Source organism: Gobio gobio (genome assembly GCF_949357685.1).
Source record: "Gobio gobio genome assembly, chromosome: 20".
Classification (NCBI taxonomy): domain Eukaryota; kingdom Metazoa; phylum Chordata; class Actinopteri; order Cypriniformes; family Gobionidae; genus Gobio; species Gobio gobio.
The window spans coordinates 35,990,671-36,013,884 of record NC_137113.1 but is presented as its reverse complement, the minus strand read 5'-3'; the positions used below and the strand labels follow the sequence as shown (position 1 = coordinate 36,013,884).

The following is a 23,214-nucleotide window of genomic DNA, read 5'->3' as shown; positions in this document are numbered from 1 at the left end:
GTGCTAAAGCGACACAATTACTGAACACAACTTATTATCATTGCGATCAATCCACTTAAATGTTAAAATTGAAGTTTACTTAATCCATTTGTTTTGGGACTACCTAAATTTGTCTTTTTTGTTGCAGTAACTGCAGTAGATTTTTAGTTCCCGGCACAGGGATGATGCATAGGGATGGATCAGGTGAGGAAATATTGAAATAAAGTGTTTATTTTATGTGTTTTGAGTAAAGGGAAAGACCTGATTGTTGTTACAAACAGAGGTGACACGGAGAACTGATGACAGGGGTTAACAGAGTTTTCCTTTCCTAGCTAGCTGCGAGGTGATAAACGCTACCTTGGTGCGATCGTGTGGGTACAGGTGCGGCTGCATCTCCAGGACCAGCGAACATTGTAGAAGGAATCCGTTGCAATCCTCCGCCGAACCAGAGAAGAGCGCCGGTCTGGCCATTGGACTGGTGCATTCCAGGGGCGAAGAAGCGGTGGTGTTGATTCCGGAAGTGCTCGATGGTGAAGGTGCAGGTGGGCTGGAGGGAAGAGCTTGCCGAACGGCGTTGACGAGCTCCTTGAAGGGATCCAGGGTGCTCATCCTGGTGCTGTGCGGTGTTGGTCTGGTATTCTGTTACAAACAGAGGTGACACGGAGAACTGATGACAGGGGTTAACAGAGTTTATTGACAGGACCAGGTAATGAGCAGATGATATGGGTGACGGCAGGGTGACGCCAGGTGAATGTCAATGGTGATACTATACGTCTGGGTTTGCAGGATGCACGGAGAGCAGGTCGACGGAGGAATGGAGCGATGGAGACACGGAGCCAGGAGACAAGACGAGGAGACACTCAGGAGACAAGGAGAACAGGTAGGTAACACAGGTGAGTCCGTTGTTGGCATAAGCAAGTGCGTGTACAAACGATACCGGACAAAGACTGATTGTGAGAGTGGGGCTTAAGTGCTGGAGGTGATTGTAGTGTTGATGACGTGCAGGTGTGTGTTATTAATACTCAGGTGACTGTGAACGTTGAGTCTGAGAGGGTGGAGCCTGGCGTGCTTGTAACACTATGTTCAATTATGTTTAATTATTACATTTAAGAGACATTCTTGTCATGTGTCATGTCAAAGTTTTTTTGTGGTTACCATTGGTGTGAAAAGTACAGTTTGCAGTTAGGATGTACGTGACAACAATGATGGAACTGTCACTAATCCTAGTGCAAGTAACTTTTTACTTCTTTATTGCATAGCTATGTAAAAAAAAAATGTTTTGCTATATCTACAGAAATGTTTTAAATATACAGCATAACTGATCATTAACAGGTATTTCTATTTACTGTAACACATATACTGGAATATACTCAACATAATTGAGTTGTTGTATCTAAAAGACATTAAGTAAAAATATGTGTTGAAAATTTAAATGAATTAATTTTGTGTAACCACTTGCCTTTTTCTTTGTGTCAAGACTATCACAGAATTAGTCTAAGTTAAGGGGTGGATTGTGTTTCCTTTTTGTATGAGATGATTGAATTTGAATGATGAGAAAGATTCTCTGTACATTAATCCACTTCCACGTCAGTCTGAAGTGCTTTGGTCTGCTTTCAGCCTGCTTAAATGTGTTTTTGTTGGATGAAAAGATCAGACTCAGGTTCTTCCTTCAATTATTATACGTTTATGGATATTTTTGGTAATTTTATTGTCTGCCTTTATAGAAGACAAGAATTGTCCAATAGTCCAATCACTTGTCCAGTGCCCACAAACGAGTTACGAGCCAAAGCTTAATACTTAAGGCTAGAGGTTTGTTCAAATCACTAATGACTGGTAATGCTTAGACCATTAATGCAGAAAACTTGACCATGTGATACAATGAAGTTCAGTGTGATTGACAAAATCTGGTAGAGCTGCTTGACTGATTGCCAATAGACTTTTGTATAATGGTATTCTTCTCTCCTTATCTATACTGATGGAATATCTATTACCTATGCAGAGTTGGTGATTTTCTGTTGTTACACTATCTGATGTTCTTGCTACCCTTGTGAAAAGGAAGTGATCTTAATTGTATTGAACGTGCTTTTGCAGTGTACTTCAAACCTTAAATACTTTTTATGAGCAAAAAAACTAACAAAAATAACAACTTTATTCAACAATTTCGTCTAGTCTGTCAGTATCCAGACGAGAAGAAATTGTTGAATAAAGTAGTTTTTTTTGTTTGTTTTTTGCACACAAAAAAAATCAAAAATTATTTATGTCGTTTCATAAGATTAAGGTTTAACCACGGTAATAACATGGACTATTTTAACGATGTCTTTACTATCTTTCTGTTATGGAGGGGTCAGAGAGCCCTCCGATTTCATCAAAAAGATCTTCATTTGTATGCCGAAGATGAACAAAGGTCTTACGGGTTTGGAACGACATGAAAGAAAGTAATTAATGACCGAATTTTCATTTTTTTGGTGAACTAACCCTTTAAAGAGAGAACATTTTCTTAACGCACTTAAGTAAACTTTTAATAACTTTTTTTACTTTAAAAATACATTTCAAATCATTGTTTTAATAATATTTTGTCATGCTTTAAAGTAGTACACTTATGTTGATGTGTTGATTACTTAAACACATAAGTACTTTTATAATTTTACTGTAGCGTGTTATTCAATTAAAGTTAATATATATTTTAAATATACTAAATTGCAACTTCTTCATTATAAATGTGTAATTACTCATATATTGTAATACATAACATAATCTTCAAGTTTTAATAGAAATGACCTTAAAGTATATTTTAGTTTACTAAAAATGCTTAACCATATTTCAAAAACAATAGAAGTAACTGATTAGCCTACATATAAAGATGTACTTACGTTCTATACTTCAGGTCAGCTAAACACATTTAATATAAATTTAAACTATGTAACCTACTATAATATATATAAATGTTAATAAATGTTAACATGTAGCAGGCACTAAAGATGAAAAATAACCTTCGGCTAACTCTGGTGCATTTACTGAAAAGTTTATTAATATGCAGCCAGTGACCCTGCTAAAAACAACCGAATAAAAAACATGCAATTAAGTGTCTGAAAACATTACATTAAGTTTGCATTTAAGTATATTCTTTTAAAGTATATTATTTCAGTTTTGCTGATGTATACACACAACCTGCAATAGTCTATTTTTCACAAATCTAATGATTTCTATAGTGTGCAAGTTCTGTCCTGAAGGTTCGGGCTTATTAAAGAGCCACAGAGAATGCAAGGTCATGCAGTGAGCACAATACAATCACCTATAGATTAAGCAGCTTCAGGATGATTGACTCACATTTCAAGGGTGAAATAATGGTGTGGCTGAGAATTTCAAAAGATGAATTATGCACTGCAACCCTCTTGCTTTGATTTTTAATATAGTAATATGGTGCAGGCGTGCAGCTTCACCATACTTCTTATTTCCCTGTCGTTATCAAATCACATGGTAATGGGAAAGTATAACAGACAATCATTTTGGAGTGCCACAAACACACACACACACACACACACACATCCGCACAAACATCTTGTTACATTAAGTCCATAAGTGCCCCAGCAGGTCACAGATCAATCAGAATTAACAGCAGCCCACCCACACTCAGGTCATCATTTTAAGTAGCTGTCTGATTTAGTTTAAGTGTGTGAGACAGAGAAAAAGAGAGAACACAGTCGGGTGAAATATGTGAAAGAATAGTTTCATCAGTCCAAAGGGTTTTTTTTCCTGCTGTCTAAACAAAATTACAGGAACTGAAGTAGAAAAATAGCCTTTGGCTTTAGAAGCGAAGCTCAATTAATTTGTTACTTTTAAACGTTCTGTCAAGCCACCATGTGGTCAAAGCTAAAGTAAATATGAAACAAGTCGTGTTTCAGCATGGAGGGAGGCATCGGTGATCTTTTCACAGATTAACCTTTAAATGGGACTAGACAGGCACCACAGGCTTAACATTCTATCACTCGAGAAAAATCAACGCAAGGTGTTATAATAGTAGGCCTACAAGCATATCACTCTCTATCATCTAGCTATATTGTATAGGCTACTTACACTTCAGAATCTATAACGAATCTATTGTCAAGAATATGACATAAGCAAACAAATTATTTCGTATAATAATTTTATCTATAATAAACTTATAGATAAAATAAATGGAAAATATCTGAATCAGGTGTCGTGACATCTAAATGAACACTGTGGTTCATGAAAGTTAATATACCGAGTCAAGCATCAGAATAAATTTCTTGTAGCTGATGCTGTGCTGATGTGTGCGGCTGGTTGCATGGAAACTGATCAGTGCGCTCTCGCTCTCTCTCTCTCTCTCTCTCTCTCTCTCTCTCTCTCTCTCTCTCTCTCTCTCTCTCTCTCTCTCTCTCTCTCTCTCTCTCTCTCTCTCTCTCTCTCTCTCTCTCTCTCTCTCTCTCTCTCTCTCTCTCTCTCTCTCTCTCTCTCTCTCTCAGTCCAGACGCGTCCACGGCTCGTGCTGCGTGCGGATCTTCAACACAACACTAGACGGAATATTTGCACAAATGACAAATGCCGAGAAGAGCAGAGGAGATTTCAAAAGACAGAGAGGAGAAATGTAAGTCAGTCTTGTGTTTGAATGAGAAGCGCACTTAACGCTCGCTATTAGGGTCATTACATGCCAACGCGTTTAAACGAGGAAATAAGACACACGACAGCTGTACAGTAGGGTTTAGATAGTCTTGATTGAGGTTCATAATAATAGCGTAAACTATTGGTTTTATTTGTAATGCTATTTTTTCCTTCAGGAGTCACACGCAAGTGAATGAATGTATAACTAACTAAAACACTTGTAACTCTTGCAAAACTTACAAAACATAACTGTTTTTACTTACCTAAAATATTTATTTGCATATTAAATTGTTACCTTTAGATACGTTTTTAATATTTTCTTAAATATTCTAATTAATAGGCCTACGTAGGCTATACACTATAAAAAGTAAAATTGTAAAGTGCAGTTGCTACTTGATGAGGAGACATTTGTACCCAATGTTATGCTTAAAAATTAATGTGGTCAGGTTGATTCAGTCATTTTAAATAATATTTTGACTTGAATAAAACGTATTACAAAGTCATTTAGATCTTACAACATGAAGCATAACAACTATTGCAGTGCAATTGTCTTAATAATTAGTGGGGACAATAACATTTTTTAAAAATGTTTTTAACTGTTCTGATATGTGGAGACACAATAGCCTACTCATAAAATCTGCACTTCGTTTATATCCCTTCACTTGTCAGTTCACCTTTAGACCTTCAAGATAATAGGCAATGCTGTGTGCTTTATTGATAGGTCAGATATATGTAGATTTTTTTTTTTTTTTTTTTAACTCAGATAATTGAACAGTTCAGGTGGCGCCCGGGGCTCCGCGTAAACTATCACACACTCCAGCATTCAGGAGGACACAGACATTGTTTGAAATTAATTATTAAAGAAGACTAGAGTTGAGGTAGCACAATATTTTGTAGACTAAGAACTGTTACTCATGGTTAAAGCTTTTCTTGGTGTCATAAGACAAACTAAACTAAACGATGAGCTGCCGCATACATCACATTCAACATACGGTTTGTGCATCAAACAGCTATTATAATATAGTTGTTTTTTGTTTGTTTGTGTACCACCATTCACTGTTCTCTCAACACCCACACTCATTTTACCTTTACAGAGTGTTTTGTCTAAAACTGAAAATACACAATGCCCTAAAGATATTTCTACTTGATCTGACCCTGAAAATTACTTTATGTTTTAATGTAAAATTATGTAATTCAGTCATGTTAAATAAAGTTAGACATAATTTGAATATTACCACATTTATTAGCACATTTTCAGGTTACTGAAAAATGGATTTACAGTGTTGAAGAGTAAATTTACGGTCCCTGGAGAGGCGACATGATTTTAAATCCTGAAACGTGGTTCTTTTGAACAATTCATGAGTCCAGTCTAGCCATAGAGATCTATATAACCTGTAGTGACATAGCCTTTATGTTAGCATGCATCTCAGTGATAGTTGCTCAGCTGGTGCAGGACTTACTCCCATCTTTGCTTATGGGCACTTGATTTTGAAGTATTTGAGCCTATCCCTTGAAGCTGCAAAAAACAATTGATCATGGCAACTCTGATTGGCTAATGGCACCACAAGAATGTGCAAAGTCCCTAGAACCTATATCAACTATCCTGAACTGTGATGTGAAAGGCAGCAAACAGGGGGAAATAGTCAATTTTATTTAGTCAGAAAACATTGATATATTTGAATGGCCATCATAGGTGATCTGACCTACTCTAACTGCAATTCATGTTAGAGCTCTCTAGAGTCAGTCATCTACCAGGCTGTCTTGTTTCATAATGTTTACATTCAGATAGAGCACCAAGAGTAACTGTTTAATAAAATGACAATATGGCAATATTAGGCCAATTATCATCTAAGTCAAGTTCTATCTAATGGCATGTCATGCAGTACAGTTCAGTTCAGTTCAGCTCTGCCAAAGCTTCTATCCTCCTTTCCTGTCCCTACTCTGTATTTTTCATTCTCTTCACAATATACTATGTTCTTGTTTTAGAGTCTGGACACAAAATAAATTCATGGACAAGTCATCGAAAAATTTAGGAATTGCTGAAGACAAAAATATCTGTGTCCATGGCTGGTCCATTCAAACCACATGCATTTCCATGCTGGTTTGAGTTGATTTGTGCTGATTAGTGGCGGTTTGGGGTCTTACTGATGGACCAGCAAAGCCATGTTTTTCAAAGGGAGAAAATGTTAGACAAGTTAGTTAAGAAGTGTGGTGGATAAACAATCCCATGCAGCTGACAAGCATCCAAAACACATACATGTACTGTATTTTCAATAGAGATGAGGCAGAAATAGTAATTTGTGACTATCATCTATTAATTAATATCACCATTTACATCACTAACACACTATTTTACTCCTATTCTGATCTAAACATGTTTGTTGGCCTTTTATTGCAGGGTCAGTGTCACATCGGTTTTCTCCCCCAAAATGTTCTGTCCTGAACCTTTTAACCTCATTTTTTCATCCTTCTCTTCTTTCTTCTCTTCTGTAATGGAAGACTCGCTCCTCAGATTCTCTTGTTTCCTCTCTTGTTCTCTCTGTTGAATCATGTAAACATCCTGTGTGGTTTCTCCTCACCCCCTGCATGATTCCCTCTCATGTCTTGTTGCAATCTTTACTCAGTCCATCTCTGTCCATTCAGCTGAAATTGAGCTTTCATTGATTTTGATTTTTTTTTCTGACCCTCTCAGCTATACTGCTCTACAAATCTCTGTTTTAGGTCTTTGTTGTCCTCATCTTTCACTGTCTGTCTGTCTCTCCTAATGTGTCCGGCTCACACTATCACTTGCGAAAATGTCATGACAGAACCCTGTTGTGTATTCATGAGCGGTACAGCTTGGGGTTTGTGACGCTTATCTAACCTCTCCATCACTTTGCCCATTTTTCCTTAGGTCAAACTTCCCCACTTTAAGAAAGAAAACTTAGTGGGACAGCAAGGCTAAAATTAGTTTTCTTTTAAACCTGGGTAAATAACTGTCTTGGGGTTTGTTTGTTTTTCGGCAGGGGAAGACTTTGGTCACTGAAGCATGAAAGCTGAGCTAATGTCTTCCTTTCTCTCTCTCTCAGTCTCAGCCTTCAGTATTTGCCTGGCATTTCAGCTGCTTTTGTAGTCTAGAACGTCTTATTTCCCCCTCCCTTCAACAAACAGTTCCTCCTTTAGGAGACTCCCACTCGTTATGTGATACTAAGAGGTACTTAGAGATCGATTTCATTTTTAATCTGTGTAAGTGGACAGTGGCAGTGGACAAATGGTCCGCTACCATTTGTCAACTACAAACTTAGTGACTTTTATTCTTTCTGGCTGTGTTATTTTAAAATTCAGAATTATAAGTGCACTCAAAATAATAATAATAATTTTGCTTCTTGTTCAATTTACTTAAAGAAAACAAATTAATTGTTCTTTCAGATTACTTAATCCATTCATGTTGAGAATAGCTGAATGATTGTTTTATTTTATTTGAGAATATATTAATGATTTTTTTTGTGTTAAAGTACCATCATGGTTTGCACATGGCTAGGGAGAGTAAATGTATGTGCAAAGAAAATATGTCACCACCACAAAACCAATCAGGGTAATTTTTTGAAATTGAGATGTATCATCTGAAAGCTGAATAAATAAGCTTTCCATTGATGTATAGTTTGTTAGAATAGGACACTTTGGCAGAGATACAACTATTTGAAAATCTGGAATCTGAGGGTGCAAAAAAATATAAATATTGAGAAAATCGCCTTTAAAGTTGTCCAAATTAAGTCCTTAGAAATGCATATTACTACTAATAATACATTTTTGATATATTTACAGTAGGACATTTAAAAAATGAAACATGATCTCTAATTAATATCCTAATGATATTTTGCATAAAAGAAAAGAAAAAAAAATCGATAATTTTAACCCATACAATGTATTGTTGGCTATTGCCACAAATATACCCGTGCAACTTATGACTGGTTTTGTGGTCCAGGGTCACATATGTTTAGCTCGCTACATTTCAAAAATACTTATTAAATGCTATATAGGCATGTCTAAGTTTAGTTGTTTATGTTTAATTGAGTTTACTAAAGTTTAGTTCATCCCACACAAAGTATTTGTGTAGAGAAAAAAAACATGCTTGCATTGTATTGCACTGTATATAATTGGGGGCTATAGAAGTACTGTTTTACATTAAAAGAGAACCAGTGATTTGTGTTTGTTTTGTTTTGTTTTTGGTGATAGTGGTGGAAACTGGCGGCTTATGTGGATTTTTAAATAATTTTTCTTACAATAGTTAAGGTTGGAAGTTATTGAAGCCAACCAAGGCAGCTGCCTTCTAGAGCACGTTGCCCTGAAGATTTGTAAGAGGATAGCCGCTTCTTATATGCTGCTGATATATTAATGAGCTATGGTTGGAAGCTATTTTTAGAAGGCTGGACAAAATAAATAAAAAAGTGTGAATTACAAGGCAAGTTGTTGTTCATCATTACTTGCACTTTAGACAAAATGAGCTGCGTCTTAAGTGAAACTATTATTATGGATTACTGACCACAACGCTGGTGGGATTAAATATCCAAAATGGCAACCCCAGTTCGAATAGCGGGCAGTATTCCTTGCCTGCTCTCTCTTGTACTGTACAACATTTTGGCTACTGTCTTTTCCATCTGCAATATTTAGGACAACCAGTCTTTGTGGTAAGACTAACAAAGTTAAATATAAGTATTCAAATTAAGATTTATTTGGGAAGTTTATGAAACACAGATAAAAATTTGGTTCAGGATAAAGAAGCATATTACACTTTGCAAGTCTGATATGTTCAAAAGCCAATCTTAAACGGAAAAAAACCCCACTGAATATTTAAGTGTATCACCAAATTCAGATATCCATAACAAATATACATTTTCCAATGGATTTCACATAGTGAAGAGACATGCTTTTGCATTTTAAATGACTAAATAAATGTAAAATGTGCTTAACGCTGCAGTAAAAATAAATTGGAAAATACATTTTCTCCATCTGTCAGTCACTTTGCACATTTCGGTTTTCCGAAATCGTGTTTGCTGATCGTGGTATCTTTGGATTGCAGGGTTATGGATAAAGGTTGAGTGTAAAACAGCTAACATCATTAAGCAAGGCAAAGCTTACTAGACTATTTTTACTAAGTTATTCATCACATTTTTTATTTAGTTAAGGCTGTTCATAACGTTTTTTAAGCCAGTTACCTAAAAACATAGATTGGTCTAATTTAAAAAGTCTGACTGTATAATATTACTACTTACTATATAATATATATACATTATTCATACCCTTGGTAAATATGACCAAAAGAAAATAAATAAATCTGCGTTGTTAATAATTTTGATCTTTTATTTAATTTTTTTTTTTTTTTTAATCTAATCTTTCATTGGATAATAAAATGTTAAATGGGGGAAAATCTCATTATGAAATAAATGTTTTTCTCTAATACACATTGCTCACAATTGATCATACCCTTTTATTCAATACTTTTTGCAACCTCCTTTTGCCAAGATAACAGCTCTGAGTGCCTGATGAGTTTGGAGAACACCTGACAAGAAATCAGAGACCATTCCTTCAGATCTCTCCAGATCCTTCAGGTTCCCAGATCCATGTTGGTGCTTCTTCTCTTCAGTTCAGCCCACTAATTTTCTATATCCAGGCAGGGAACTGGGATGGCCATTGCAGAAGCATAATTTTGTGCTCAGTGACAATTTTTTTTTTTTTTTTGATGGGTTTTTTGGATCACTGTCCTGTTGGAAAAACCAACCTTGGCCAGGCTGGGACAGTCAGGTTTTCATTTTGTATCTGTTGGTATTTAATAAAATCCATGATGCCATGTATATGAACAAGATTTCCAGGATCTCTGGAAGAAAATTGGCTCACAACATTTAAGATACACAACTCTCACAGCTCAATGCTTTTTTTCCACCTCAACGAGCACTATATGCCCATCAGACTCTGAGACAAGCTAAATAAGTTTTCTTGTCACAATGCCAGAGAAGGGAAAGGCAATTTTCTGCATCTCTAAAACTATTTATTTAGCTGGGCCTCTGTCTAGTTAAATTAATATAATATATAACATTTCTTAGTCTATAACAAAAGAAAACTCATAAAAGGTATTTACATTCGGCCACTTCATACTCTTTATGTGAGCAAAGGGAAGCCCCGAAATCCATGTGTGAGGGAGCAGTCATGAACGGCAGATGTGAGAACTGAAACACTAATTGCACTAATTGCAACATTTCTCACAGGGCATTAGAATAACCATAGTGTAAGTGAACACCATTTCGCAGATATTGTTAAGAGCAGATGGAACCCAAGATGTGCAAATTTCTTGGTAACTCTGCTTTGTGATTCATATAAGATTTTTAAAATGAAAGAAAAGGGCAGACATCTGGCAGCAGTATTTAAACTTTTATGTAGCTGTTCTACCTTTTTGAAGTTTCTAGACCCGAAACATCTTGTTCACACGCCTTGTCATCTTTTGTCAGTCCTGGATTGCGTTAATGCCTGCGGCAGAGCTGTTAATTAGGCCAGCATATAGCAGGGATTTAAATCAACCAACACTTTTGAGGAAGTGCCACTTTTCCCTTTCAACATTAGTGCATATTCACTGAAGGTTTTTTTAATTGTGTAAGCCTTGCTTAGCGTGTGTAGCAAAAAGGCTATAAAGTCGGTGGGTAAATAATAATAGCTAAAACGGCCATTGCTTTGAGCAATGAGCAAACCATTTACCATGAGTAAATTAAAATTGAAAGGTTAAGGCATCAATCTGCTTATTAGATCTGGGCTGTATGGGTTTGTGATCCTAACATATATGGTTCTGTGTATATGTGTCTGTGTATACTACACATACACCAGAAGGTAGGCTATAATATGGTGATTCATTGTGAGTAAATTAGGGGCAAAGTAGGCTATGTACAGATCCTTAAATCATAAGAGATTGGTGAGGCATTGCTGCAACAGATGACAAGAAAAAGAAAAATTAGATTTAGTGCTAGAATGTACATGTAAACAATAGCATGACTGCGTTAAATAGCAGGCTATTAAATAGAACTGGGCAATATAGAAAAAATAGGATCTCTGCATTATTCATTCTTTTGATAACTTTTGAAATATATCTCAATATTTATGCATTTTAGGGGCAATGTGTTTCAGTTAGAGGAATAATTTTTTACCAAATGTTGTAATCAGTAAACAGAGTCTTAACATTCTCATACTTCAAAATAATTGCACACATGAAGCAAGCAAACCAATTCTGACCTTTACATATTCCGAAGTCTGAAATATTAAAGAAATATATATAAATTATCTATTAACTGGTTATGGTATTCTTCAATCTTCTAGGCTTGCAAGCTGTTGGGGATTTTGATATCTGGTGCAGCCTCCTGGATGTTCTCAGCACAGGTGATACTCTAAAGGGATTATGCCCGCCGTCCCACAATGCTGCTACCCTCAGGTTGGCTGCTTCGGCACTCTGTGGTCATGTGGTTGCTGTTTCACAGCTTGGTGCTGATGACACTGTGTTTCCACCACGCTGCAACTTCCTGCTCCAAACACTGCTACTGTTCAGACAGCGAGGGCTCATATGGTGGCAAGACCATGCGCTGCAGCAACCTGCATCTTACTGAGATCCCTCAAGACATTCCCAATGACACACGACGCCTCTACCTGGACTACAACCTCCTGACCAGCATCCCTGTCAATGCTTTTCATGATCTTCCACTGCTAGCTGAACTAGATCTTTCCCATAACGAACTGGCTTTGCTTGAACCTGGAGCCTTTAGAGGCTTGGCAGCCTCTCTACAGTTTCTGGATCTCTCGTCCAACCAGCTCACGATGCTGGACCCTGATGCCTTTGAAGGCGTTAGCGCAAGATCCAATCTTACTGGAAACCCTTGGCACTGTGACTGCAGGCTGCAGACAGCCCTTCCACGCCTAGACCTAGAGCCTGTGTCTTTAACTGGCATTATATGTCAGACGTCTGAACCTTCAGACTCTGGAGCCCAAGGTGTGCCTTTCCTGCTGGCCAAAGACCTGGACCTGTGTGTGGTGCTCAAAAAGACCACGGACGTGGCCATGTTGGTGACCATGTTTGGATGGTTCACCATGGTCATCTCCTATCTGGTCTACTATGTGAGACACAATCAGGAAGATGCCAGGCGCCACCTGGAGTATCTCAAGTCTCTGCCCAGCAGGCAGGGCAAGTCTGAGGAGTCTTCCACCATCAGCACTGTGGTATAGCGCCAGGCCAAGTGCTCATGACATGTGGAGGAAGCTTCTCAGGCTGCCAAAAGGCAATGGGCACACTGTGCAATGGGCTAAAAAGTTAAAATTGATCAAACCCTTGGAAAAACAAGTCATTTGAATCATTTACCACACAAGTTACCACTCAGGATTGACCTGTAGCCTCCCAAAGAACCAGAAAGAAATTCTGACATAGGATGCTTCTTGACCAGTGGAGTGCAATGCCCACAATAGGGAAATGTGAAACACATCATGCTGAGACAGAAACCATCCACAGACACGCGGCTGGTAAGAGACAGAAGAAGGGAAATCACAGAGGCCATCTAATCCAATTCCGATGAATAATTGATTCAGAAATGGCCGATCTTGAGGCTCATCTTGACTAAGAGGTTTTTCTACTCTGCACGCTTTTAAAGGAGGCGTTGTCTTTTTTCATTCAGTGGTTCTTTTTTTCAGTCAGATCTCCATTTGACAGGCAACGCACGGAGCATAAAGCACTCGTCCTACTGGGTATTTACAAAAAGTACTGTTGTTGTCCCTGCAGGCAACATAAAATTTTTACAGAGCAACACATTCTTGCATGCATCAATGATTTTTCAGGTGTCTCAGTAAACATAGTATACAAACTGTGCAAACGTAAAAAGCACTGTAGATTGCTTTGATGCTCAGTGGTTAGGTTTTTAGGGAAGCACAGAAAAGCTATTTTCTTCATGAATCCTGCAGCGTTAATGACGTTGTTACTTAAAAGAAATAAACAGGTTGGCTTGTTATTTTCATGATCAATCACTGTAAGATAAATCACTGTTAAAGTCATTTCAAGGGAAAACACCCTGGGCATTTATTTTTTAAAAATATGATTTAAAATGTTTCAAAACTTTTATGTTTAGAGATAATGAGACAATGTTGACGACCACATAGTGTGTTTGCACTGTTAGAGTGGATCCTTGGTATGTCACATCCAATACTGTGTGATTGTTCAGTTTTTTTTATGTGGAGTGCCAGCAAGAATAATTCAGAATGTCTGCCAAGATAAACCATAAGTTAAAATCAACCTGAATGTTCTGCCTGCGTGATTTAATGTCTTCAAAGCTTTACAAGTCATATCCATAAATTAAGAAATAGCATTTTGTTAATCCTTTACGAAAGGCAGCGAGGGGTATGTCATGAAATTCCTCAGAAAAGTCCAAAACCTAATGAGCTGCCTACTAAGACATTTTAAGGTATCATATGTAATCCAGACAAGAAAGCTGAGATTGTGCTGACATTTGGCTATGTAGACAGTAGATAACAAGGCAGCTCACTGGGTTATAACTGTGGTCATTTGAGATCTGGATGTGGTTGTAAATTATTTTAAAGCACTAGAAACAAAGAAAGAAAAAATAAATGTTACATTTTACAATAAGGTTCTATTAACATTAGTTAATGCATTATATATCATGAATAAACAGTGCTCTGTATTTTTTACAGCATTTATTCATCTTTATGTTCAAGTTCATTTATAAATATACATTGTTCATTGTTGGTATGTAAAGGTAAACATCTATTAGTGTTTGTGGAAATTCAAATTCACCAAGATTAATAAATGCTCTACAAGCACTGTTCATTTGTTCATATTTTTAACTATTGTGTTAGCTAATTGCTTACTATATACAACCTTATTCTAAAGTGTTAGTGAAATAAACTATTTGCTGGTCATCTATATGTTGGATCATTTGTTGGATTTCACTGCAAGCGACAGAAAAGGATGCATTATATGGATGCAAAATGAATAAGAAAGGATATTCGATTTTCCTGTTTGCTTGAAAATGTTATCTGTAGCGCCAACATGGCATTGTTTTTTGGTCTCAGTAATAGCAGGGTGTATTCATGATTGATCCATTGATCCTAACATACACTTAACAAAATTATAAATGCAACACTTTTGTTTTTGCACCCATTTTTCATGAGCTGAACTCAAAGATCTAAGACTTTTTCTATGTACACAAAAGGCCTATTTCTCTCAAATATTGTTCACAAATCTGTCTAAATATGTGTTAGTGAGCACTTCTCCTTTGCCGAGATAATCCATCCACCTCACAGGTGTGGCATACCAAGATTCCGAAAACCAGTCAGTGTCTGGTGTGACCACCATTTGAGTTGATCAGGTTGTTAATTGTGACCTGTGGAATGTTGGTCCACTCCTCTTCAATGGCTGTGCAAAGTTGCTGGATATTGGCAGGAACTGGAACACGCTGTTGTATACGCCAATCCAGAGCATCCCAAACATGCTCAATGGGTGACATGTCCGGTGAGTATGCTGGGTATGCAAGAACTGGGATGTTTTCAGCTTCTAGGAATTGTGTACAGATCCTTGCAACATGGGGCTGTGCATTATCATGCTGCAACATGAGGTGATAGTGGTGGATGAAAGGCACAACAATGAACCTCAGGACCTCGTCACAGGACCTCACATATTTGTTCATTCAAAATGCCATCAATAAAATGCACCTGTGTTCGTTGTCCATAACATACGCCTACCCATACAATAACTCCACTGCACCCATGGGCCACTCGATCCACAACATTGACATCAGCAAACCGCTCACCTACACAACGCCATACACGCTGTCTGCCATCTGCCCTGTACAGTGAAAACCGGGATTCATCCATGAAGAGAACACCTCTCCAAAGTGCCAGATGCCATCGAATGTGAGCATTTGTCCACTCAAGTTGGTTACGACAACGAACTGCAGTCAGGTCGAGACCCTGATGAGGACGACGAGCCCCCTGAGACGGTTTCTGACAGTTTGTGCAGAAATTCTTTGGTTGTGCAAACCGATTTTTGCAGCAGCTGGTCTCAGACGATCTTGGAGGTGAAGATGCTGGATGTGGAGGTCCTGGGCTGGTGTGGTTACATGTGGTCTGCGGTTGTGAGGCCGATTGGATGTACTGCCAAATTCTCTGAAACGCTTTTGGAGACGGTTTATGGTAGTGAAATGAACATTCAATTCACTGGAAACAGCTCTGGTGGCCAATTGCACGCTCCCTCAAAACGTGCGACATCTGTGGCACTGTGCTGTGTGATAAAACATTTTAGAGTGGCCTTTTATTGTGGCCAGCCTAAGGCACACCTGTGCAATAATCATGCTGTCTAATCAGCATCTTTATATGCCACACCTGAGGTAGATGGATTATCTCAGCAAAGGAAAAGTGCTCACTAACACAGATTTAGAGAGATTTGTGAACAATATTTGAGAGAAATAGGCCTTTTGTGTACATAGAAAAAGTCTTAGATCTTTGAGTTCAGCTCATGAAAAATGGGGGCTAAAACAATTATAAGGTGTTTATAATTTTGTTCAGTGTAATTCAAGAAATGTCATGCTGAAAATTAAGGTAAACTCTGAAGCCTGGAACACACCAAGTCGACGGTCGGCCGTCGTGCAGTTTTCGTGCGTTGGCCAACTAAGTTTTCTCGGTGTGTTCCACACCGTCGGCTGACGTTTGTCCTCGTTGGCTATTTTTCAGCCGTTTCGACATGTTTAATCGGCATTGGCACTTGTCGGTCAGTCAGGCCATCTGATCGTTCTGATTGGCTGTTCTGCTAGCGAACCAGTGCACGAGAAAAAAACAAACAGAAGTGATCATCTGTGGTGAGCGAGATTATGAGGTGCACTTTGTTTATATATGGTATACAGGGTAGCTCTTCCGGTTTCCCGCTTTGAATAACGAAAACAGACTACTGCCACCAGCTGGTATGGAAAGCTATTTACTCTTATGCAGGCGCAGAACGGACGTGCTACTTGGCCGTCGGATGTCAAGTGTCCGCTTGGTGTGTCAGGGCAACTTTGGACCCAGACGCTTATGACGTGAGCCAAACTCAGCAGTCTGCTTCCGTTGCCACTAGTTGGTCGGCGTCGGTTTGGTGTGTTCCTAGCCTTAGAGGTAAGCTTTATTTTCATTTGTAATACTACTTTATTTTTTACTTTAACTATGGATTGTGCACTTTCAGCTTTAACAAACAAACAAATAAAATAAATAAATACAATGCAAGAAATAACAACAATCACAATAAATTAGACAATGACAAATTGATCCTACACTTTTTTGCATATATGTAAATTGTTTAAATTCTCCTTTGCCTGCATTCACTGCCTGCATTTCCTCAAAACACATTCCTGGCTATCTTCACAAACATGTATTCACATACAAATATTATGGCCTGCATCAGGAAGCTGTGAAAGTCGCCCTGGTACAAAATGACCCATGAAAATATAATCCACTGATTATATATGATAGTTGTCTCAGAAGGTCTACACCACTGGAAAACTAACATTTGCAATATTGCAATCTATTTAGCAAATTGTCAAGGAAAATTCCAAGTTCCATACAAATTAAGCTCAATTGATAGCACTTGTGGCTTAATGTTGATTACCAACATTTATTTTGACTAGTCCCATTTTCTTATAAGGAAAAAAAAATCTGGATTACAGTGAGACACTTACAATGGAAATGTAATTGGGCCATTAAATAAATGTTAAAATACTTTTTAATAGTAGTACTAAACACAGGATTTTAGTTTTTTTTTTTAAATTACTAACCATTTCTGTGATTTACATCGAATTTTACAACTTTGTTGCCTGAACAACTCCTAAAACAACAGTTCAAATGACAAGAACAAATGTACAGCTCAAATAATACAGCTGTAACAGAAGTAGTGTAAGTGCTTTAATAAAAAAACAAGGTTTTACTTTATTTTGATGGTCCCTTTAACACATTCTGTTGACTGTAAGTAACGTTGCACCTACATGTCTACTAACTCTCTTTAGAGTGTTAGTAGAGTATTAGCAGACTGGTAGAGTCAGGGTTGGAAAAAGTTGACATGTAGTTGCAAAGTTACTTATAGTCAGTAGAATGACTGTTGGAGGACCATTAAAATAAAGAGCAGATATTAAGCATAAACTCTACTAATGCTCTAATGCGAGTTAGTTGACATGTAGTTGCAAAGTTACTTATAGTCAACAGAATGTTCAAAAGGGACCATCAAAATAAAGTGTTACCCAATTTAATCTTGACATTTCTGCATTGAAAGTGCATCTCCATAACCTTCATTTCTCACATTTTTATTTTATTACTTATTTATTTATTTATTCGTTATTATTATTATTGTGGTAATAAACATTGTGCCATTAAAACTGTTGCATGGGCTTAACTTTTACTGAACCATGAATATTCCTTTAATCACTTGCAAAATATCTCGTAAAGCACTACTGGACAAAGTGTTTGATAAAGCATAATTTTCAAACTATTGCTGCATTATGTAGTATCTAAACTGTGCATCCTATGCAAACACGGTCAGTGTCTTTTAAACAAGAAGTGCCAATTAACTCAGGAGTGCCAATTAAACATTCAGTAACTTTTCACAGGCCTTTATGTATGTGAGTGAATGTGATTGAGTGAAGCTGGCCAATCAAACGTGAAGACCAGCGGCCTCAGATGTGACGACCCTCCTTCTAGATGTGGTTTCCTTCCTGAGTTGCTGTGGGGTAGATTTCCCTGCCCTGGACTGTTGCCCAGGGAATCTTGAGGAATCTTCCTGGCAGCTATGTTCTGAAAGGCATTCCCATAGGGACCAGAAATTCGAACACAGGAGAAGAAAAACATGACCTAGTCTAGTTACAGAGCCTGAAATAGCATGAGTCCCATATAATATACTGGGAGAAGAATGAGAGACCTAAGAATTTGTGCTTTAATTAGAGCTGTTAGATGGTTAAATTGAAGATAGGAGGAGATCTTAAGGTCAACATGAACTGCTGTCTGCAACCAATTGAACTTCTGTCACGTGAGGTATTGTGAAGTGAAACTCTGTATTCAATAAGAAAAAACATAGAACATTAAAATGTGTGCAGATAAACCCAATCTCTATCAAGTTTTTTTATAGTATTGATTTTAAAATGAGTAAATATTCAATAAATTGAATTTGGTAGTTTTCATTTGTTTTTGTATTTTAAAAACAATACTATTTAGTTATTAATTTTTACATTAGTTCAAGTCATTTTAGTTACTGTATATAGAGATTAACCAACTAAAACATGAAAAGGAATTCATTTTATTTATGTCACTCTTAAATTCTGATGGTACTGTTAAACTTACAAACAGACAAACTTACTAACAGAGAATATAACACATGCTTACAACTTTTCAAACAACTAACAGTGGTTCTAATTTACATTTTTCCATTCGATAATTCAAGCATTAAACACTTTAGCAGGATTCTTTATTGAGAACACGTGCTGTCGGTAGCTGCAGTCCATCAAGTCTACTAAGGCAGTATACATTGTAGTTTATATAGATTTTAGGGTGCAGAGGAGACAAAGCAATTGGGTGACAACCTTAACCCTCTGGTGCTCTTCGTTTAGGGGTTGCATTGGTTGTCTTCCCGGTCATAAGTGACCAGACACCTAAAAATGTAACTTCTTCCAGCCCAGTAAAACCAATGCAATTTATTTTTCTTCAATAATAGTATTTCAGGTTAAAATAGAGACTAGGCCTTCAAAATAATTTTTTTTGAAGGCAGATTAGCGCCCTCTTTTGGAATTATTTAAGAAATCATGCAACCATTGGTGTAATCACTAGAGGTCTTTATGGAGAGGCTTGAGAATTCCCTAAGTCTCTTTTGAACACATTTAATGATTTTGTTGTTGTTGAGGGATTTGAATATATATTTAAAAAATCTCAAAGCCTATTTTTTATAAAGTTTTAGATATGTTTTTGTTTTGTTAGAAATATAGATTTTTTTCTGTGAATTTGTGTTTTTGCAGATTTCCCATTCATTTCCTATGGTGGTCATTTTTGATCGATTTTACGACCACTTAGCATGCTCGAATCATATAATAAATTTTTTTTGTGTTTGCATACCTAATGCTAGAAAAGTCACCAAGTTTCATATCATTCTGATGAAGCTGTGTGTGTGTGTGTGTGTGTGTGTGTGTGTGTATAAGTGTACGTGTGTGTGTGAGTTGATGTGTCAATATCACACTCTTGATGTTTTAGAGTGTCACCCCTTTACTGCTGTTTACTTTTTTCAGCATTGTGGCCGATTTGTAGATTGTACACACAAATATTGGGTGAATTTTTGTGTTTTTGCAGATTTCCCATTAATTTCCAATGGTCGGTCATTTATGAACTTGTGTGGTGGCCCTCAAACGGTCTTCTTCTGGGTTCAGATCCATGTGCAGAGATTTTAATGACCAATGCTGATAGCTGAAAGTTTCCAAAGGGTCAACATATGCTTTTAGGCATGATGAAGGGTAAACAAATGTCTAAACAAACAATCTAAAAGCACTGGTACAAGATAACCAGATACAAGATAACAGGAGTCAGATGAACCATGACAGACATGACTATGATTATAGAAAACTGCAGTGGCAATTACATTCAAGACTTGACAAAAATGCACAGAGAGTGAATGAGACTATAAATGCACAATTATGAAAAATGATGAGCAGGTGTGAGAAATCAAGATTTCAATTCCGTGCCTTTGTTGAGTAAAACAATCAGCAGACATTCAAACACTTGTGAACATAAATTGTGAACATATGAAAACAGAATTTCATAACCTCATCAATTTGAAGGTTGCTCTGGCAAATATAAAGTCTTATTCTTTGAATTATGGTATAATGGTAAATGTTTTTTTCATCTGAAATGATTAGATCAGTGTTGTCAGCTCAGCGAGAACTAATAGTGGTTGGTGTTAGTGAATCAAATCTAGCACAACATGTCTTCATGTCTGCATTTTTTTAATATGTGCAAGTGAATGAGATTAAAGTGCTGCAGTGCAAAGCTATTGTCTGGCTTCACTTGGTAATAATTATGATTTTTTTTTTCATCAGCCCCATTCCCCATTATTTGCCATTGTTTTGAAAAGAGCTGTGTGAACATTTTTAAACTCATTTTATCTTGTCTTCCTATAAAGAAAGCCATACAGGAACATAATGATAATGAGAGAATAATATGTTAATTTGGGGGAGAAATGTTCCCTAAGGAAGCCATCAATTTCTCCATAAAGGATCAGTACTTTTGAAATAAAGGCTTTCACTTGCTCACATCTCACTCTCACTCAGACATGTGACAAAAATGGAAACAGAATCAGGCAACATATGGAATAGAACAGTATATATTTACACACAATGCATCATTGACAAATTTGTACAGTATATAGGGTGAATTCAGGTTGACTGGGACCCTTTTCCAAGTCATCTCAATGGCAAAAAGTGTCCCAAACACCCTTAATTCAGCCTAGTTGAAGCCAAGAGACATTTGTCCCAGACAGCTCAATAGAACAGTAAATGAAGAGATCCAGCAGGTAGGTGTGTGTGTGTGGTGTGTGTGTGTGTGTGTGTGTGTGTGTGTGTGTGTGTGTGTGTGTGTGTGTGTGTGTGTGTGTGTGTGTGTGTGTGTGTGTGTGTGTGTGTGTGTGTGTGTGTGTGTGTGTGTGTGTGTGTGTGTGTGTGTGTGTGTGTGTGTGTGTGTGTGTGTGTGTGTGTGTGTGTGTGTGTGTGTGTGTGTGTGGGAAGGGAGGGTAAGGGGGGGGGGGTGGGGGGGTTAACAGGTAATATTACAGTCCTCTACCAAACACACACCTGTTGCCTCAGGTTCATTTACATTTCAGACTAGCTCACCTTGCACTTTGGGCGGAGAGTCAAAGAGTGTGTCTGTGTGTGTGTGCAAACTCAGGAGTATTGTCTGCCTTATAATTGACACATTTTTGTGTAAATAATAATGTTTATGAATGATTTGAATTTGTTCTGCTTGTGTTCCATGAGGCCTGATATGTGGACCCTTACAAAAATGTACAGTGCAGTGCATGCATGGTATCAAATTATAAAACCATTCTTAATATTTCTTCATATATCCATATTCATATACCATAGCATTTACATGATCTATTAGGGTATTTTGTATTTACTCTGTTTTGCTCCATTCTGTCTCAGTGATTCTATGAACAACATTGCCCTCTACAGGTAAATACGGGTTTACACAATAACAAAAAATACAACAATAAAAGAACAAAGTCAGTTAAACCTGTCATTTAAGGAGCGAAACCTCAGCCCAGATCTGCACAACTATGAACACATTCTCAGCCTCAAATTTTTTGCAAAACACTAAACACACTTCTCTACATTAGACACAGAAATCTAACATGCCAATTCTTTGACATTTCAAGGCACTGCTTTCCAAAATACCTATGAATGAATTGATCAAACATGGCCGTCAGGTTTGCAGACACTTAGGTGAGGATGAGAGGGGGAACCCGTGGAGTAAGAGGGGTAGGAAGAGGAAGTGGTAGACCACATTTATCAGATGCGATTCAAGCAACCTTACATGACCATGTTGTAAACCATGGGTTGACATTGAGGCAGGCTGGACAGAGAGTTCAGCCCAACCTCAGCAGATACTGTTGCTACAGTAATTCGGACATTTTAACAAGAGCTAAAATAAAAATAATTTATTCTCTACTGCCTACAGTACAATCAGTAAGCTACAATGTAGCCTACTATATGACCTCCATCAGTACGTTTTGGTACACATTCACTGTAGTCAATGTTTGAAACAATGTCTTGTGCACTGTCCTGTGACATTTTACATGCATTTTGATTGGTCTTCATGGGATTGAGGGTCGATAATGTAAAGGACGAAGGGGCCTCATATTCACAGAGGAACAAGAGAGAGCTATTGTAAATATGCTTTTGTCTCAGTGAAATTCAAACAAACATCCTCAATGACCACAGTTTTCAATAATGTCCATCAGGTCTCTTTATCAACACTGGGGGTGAATCCTTAAAAAAAACATAAAATACAAATGAAACAAGTCTACTGAGTCTAAGTCTAAAGAAATTATGAAGGAGTATAGAAGACCTGCAGCTTGGATATGTGCAGGTAATGTACATTTCAGTATTGTGCACTGCACACGTAACCTTTTTACAGGCGGGGGCACAACCTAATGCGGGGTTAGTTGCAACACACATGGTTTAAAACTTTCCACACATGCCAGGATGACGGAACTTAGTGTATTTACTAGTTGCCATATTAACACTATATAGATTAAAAAAATTGCGTAAAAATTTTACTAATCTTTGGTATCATTGAACATTTATTTAACCATAGCAAATGTAAATTTCTCACTTGCGTTAATTTTTCATCTCTGTTTTTTGTGTTTATTTAAAATAAGACAAATCTGATATTATTGTAATCTTATATCTGTTAGTTACAAGTTGAGATTGTTCTTAAATGCTGATCTAACCAGCAGAAAACACGAGCTGGGTTTAAATCCCAGTTGTGCAGGTGGGGCATGTTGTCACACTGCGTTAATGTGCCCCTATTAGAACTATGCTATTATAT

At 37.3% G+C, this 23,214-nt stretch overlaps 1 protein-coding gene across 1 annotated transcript; it reads left to right on the top strand.

Annotated features, from left to right (window-relative positions):
* Positions 1 to 4,461: 4,461 nt before the first annotated feature.
* On the top strand, positions 4,462 to 13,880 carry lrrc3ca (leucine rich repeat containing 3Ca). Its single transcript, XM_079845898.1, has 2 exons — positions 4,462 to 4,585; positions 11,938 to 13,880. The coding sequence occupies exon 2, from the start codon at positions 12,034 to 12,036 to the stop codon at positions 12,832 to 12,834; it is 801 nt and encodes a 266-aa protein (XP_079702024.1). The 5' UTR covers positions 4,462 to 4,585; positions 11,938 to 12,033; the 3' UTR covers positions 12,835 to 13,880.
* Positions 13,881 to 23,214: the final 9,334 nt, after the last annotated feature.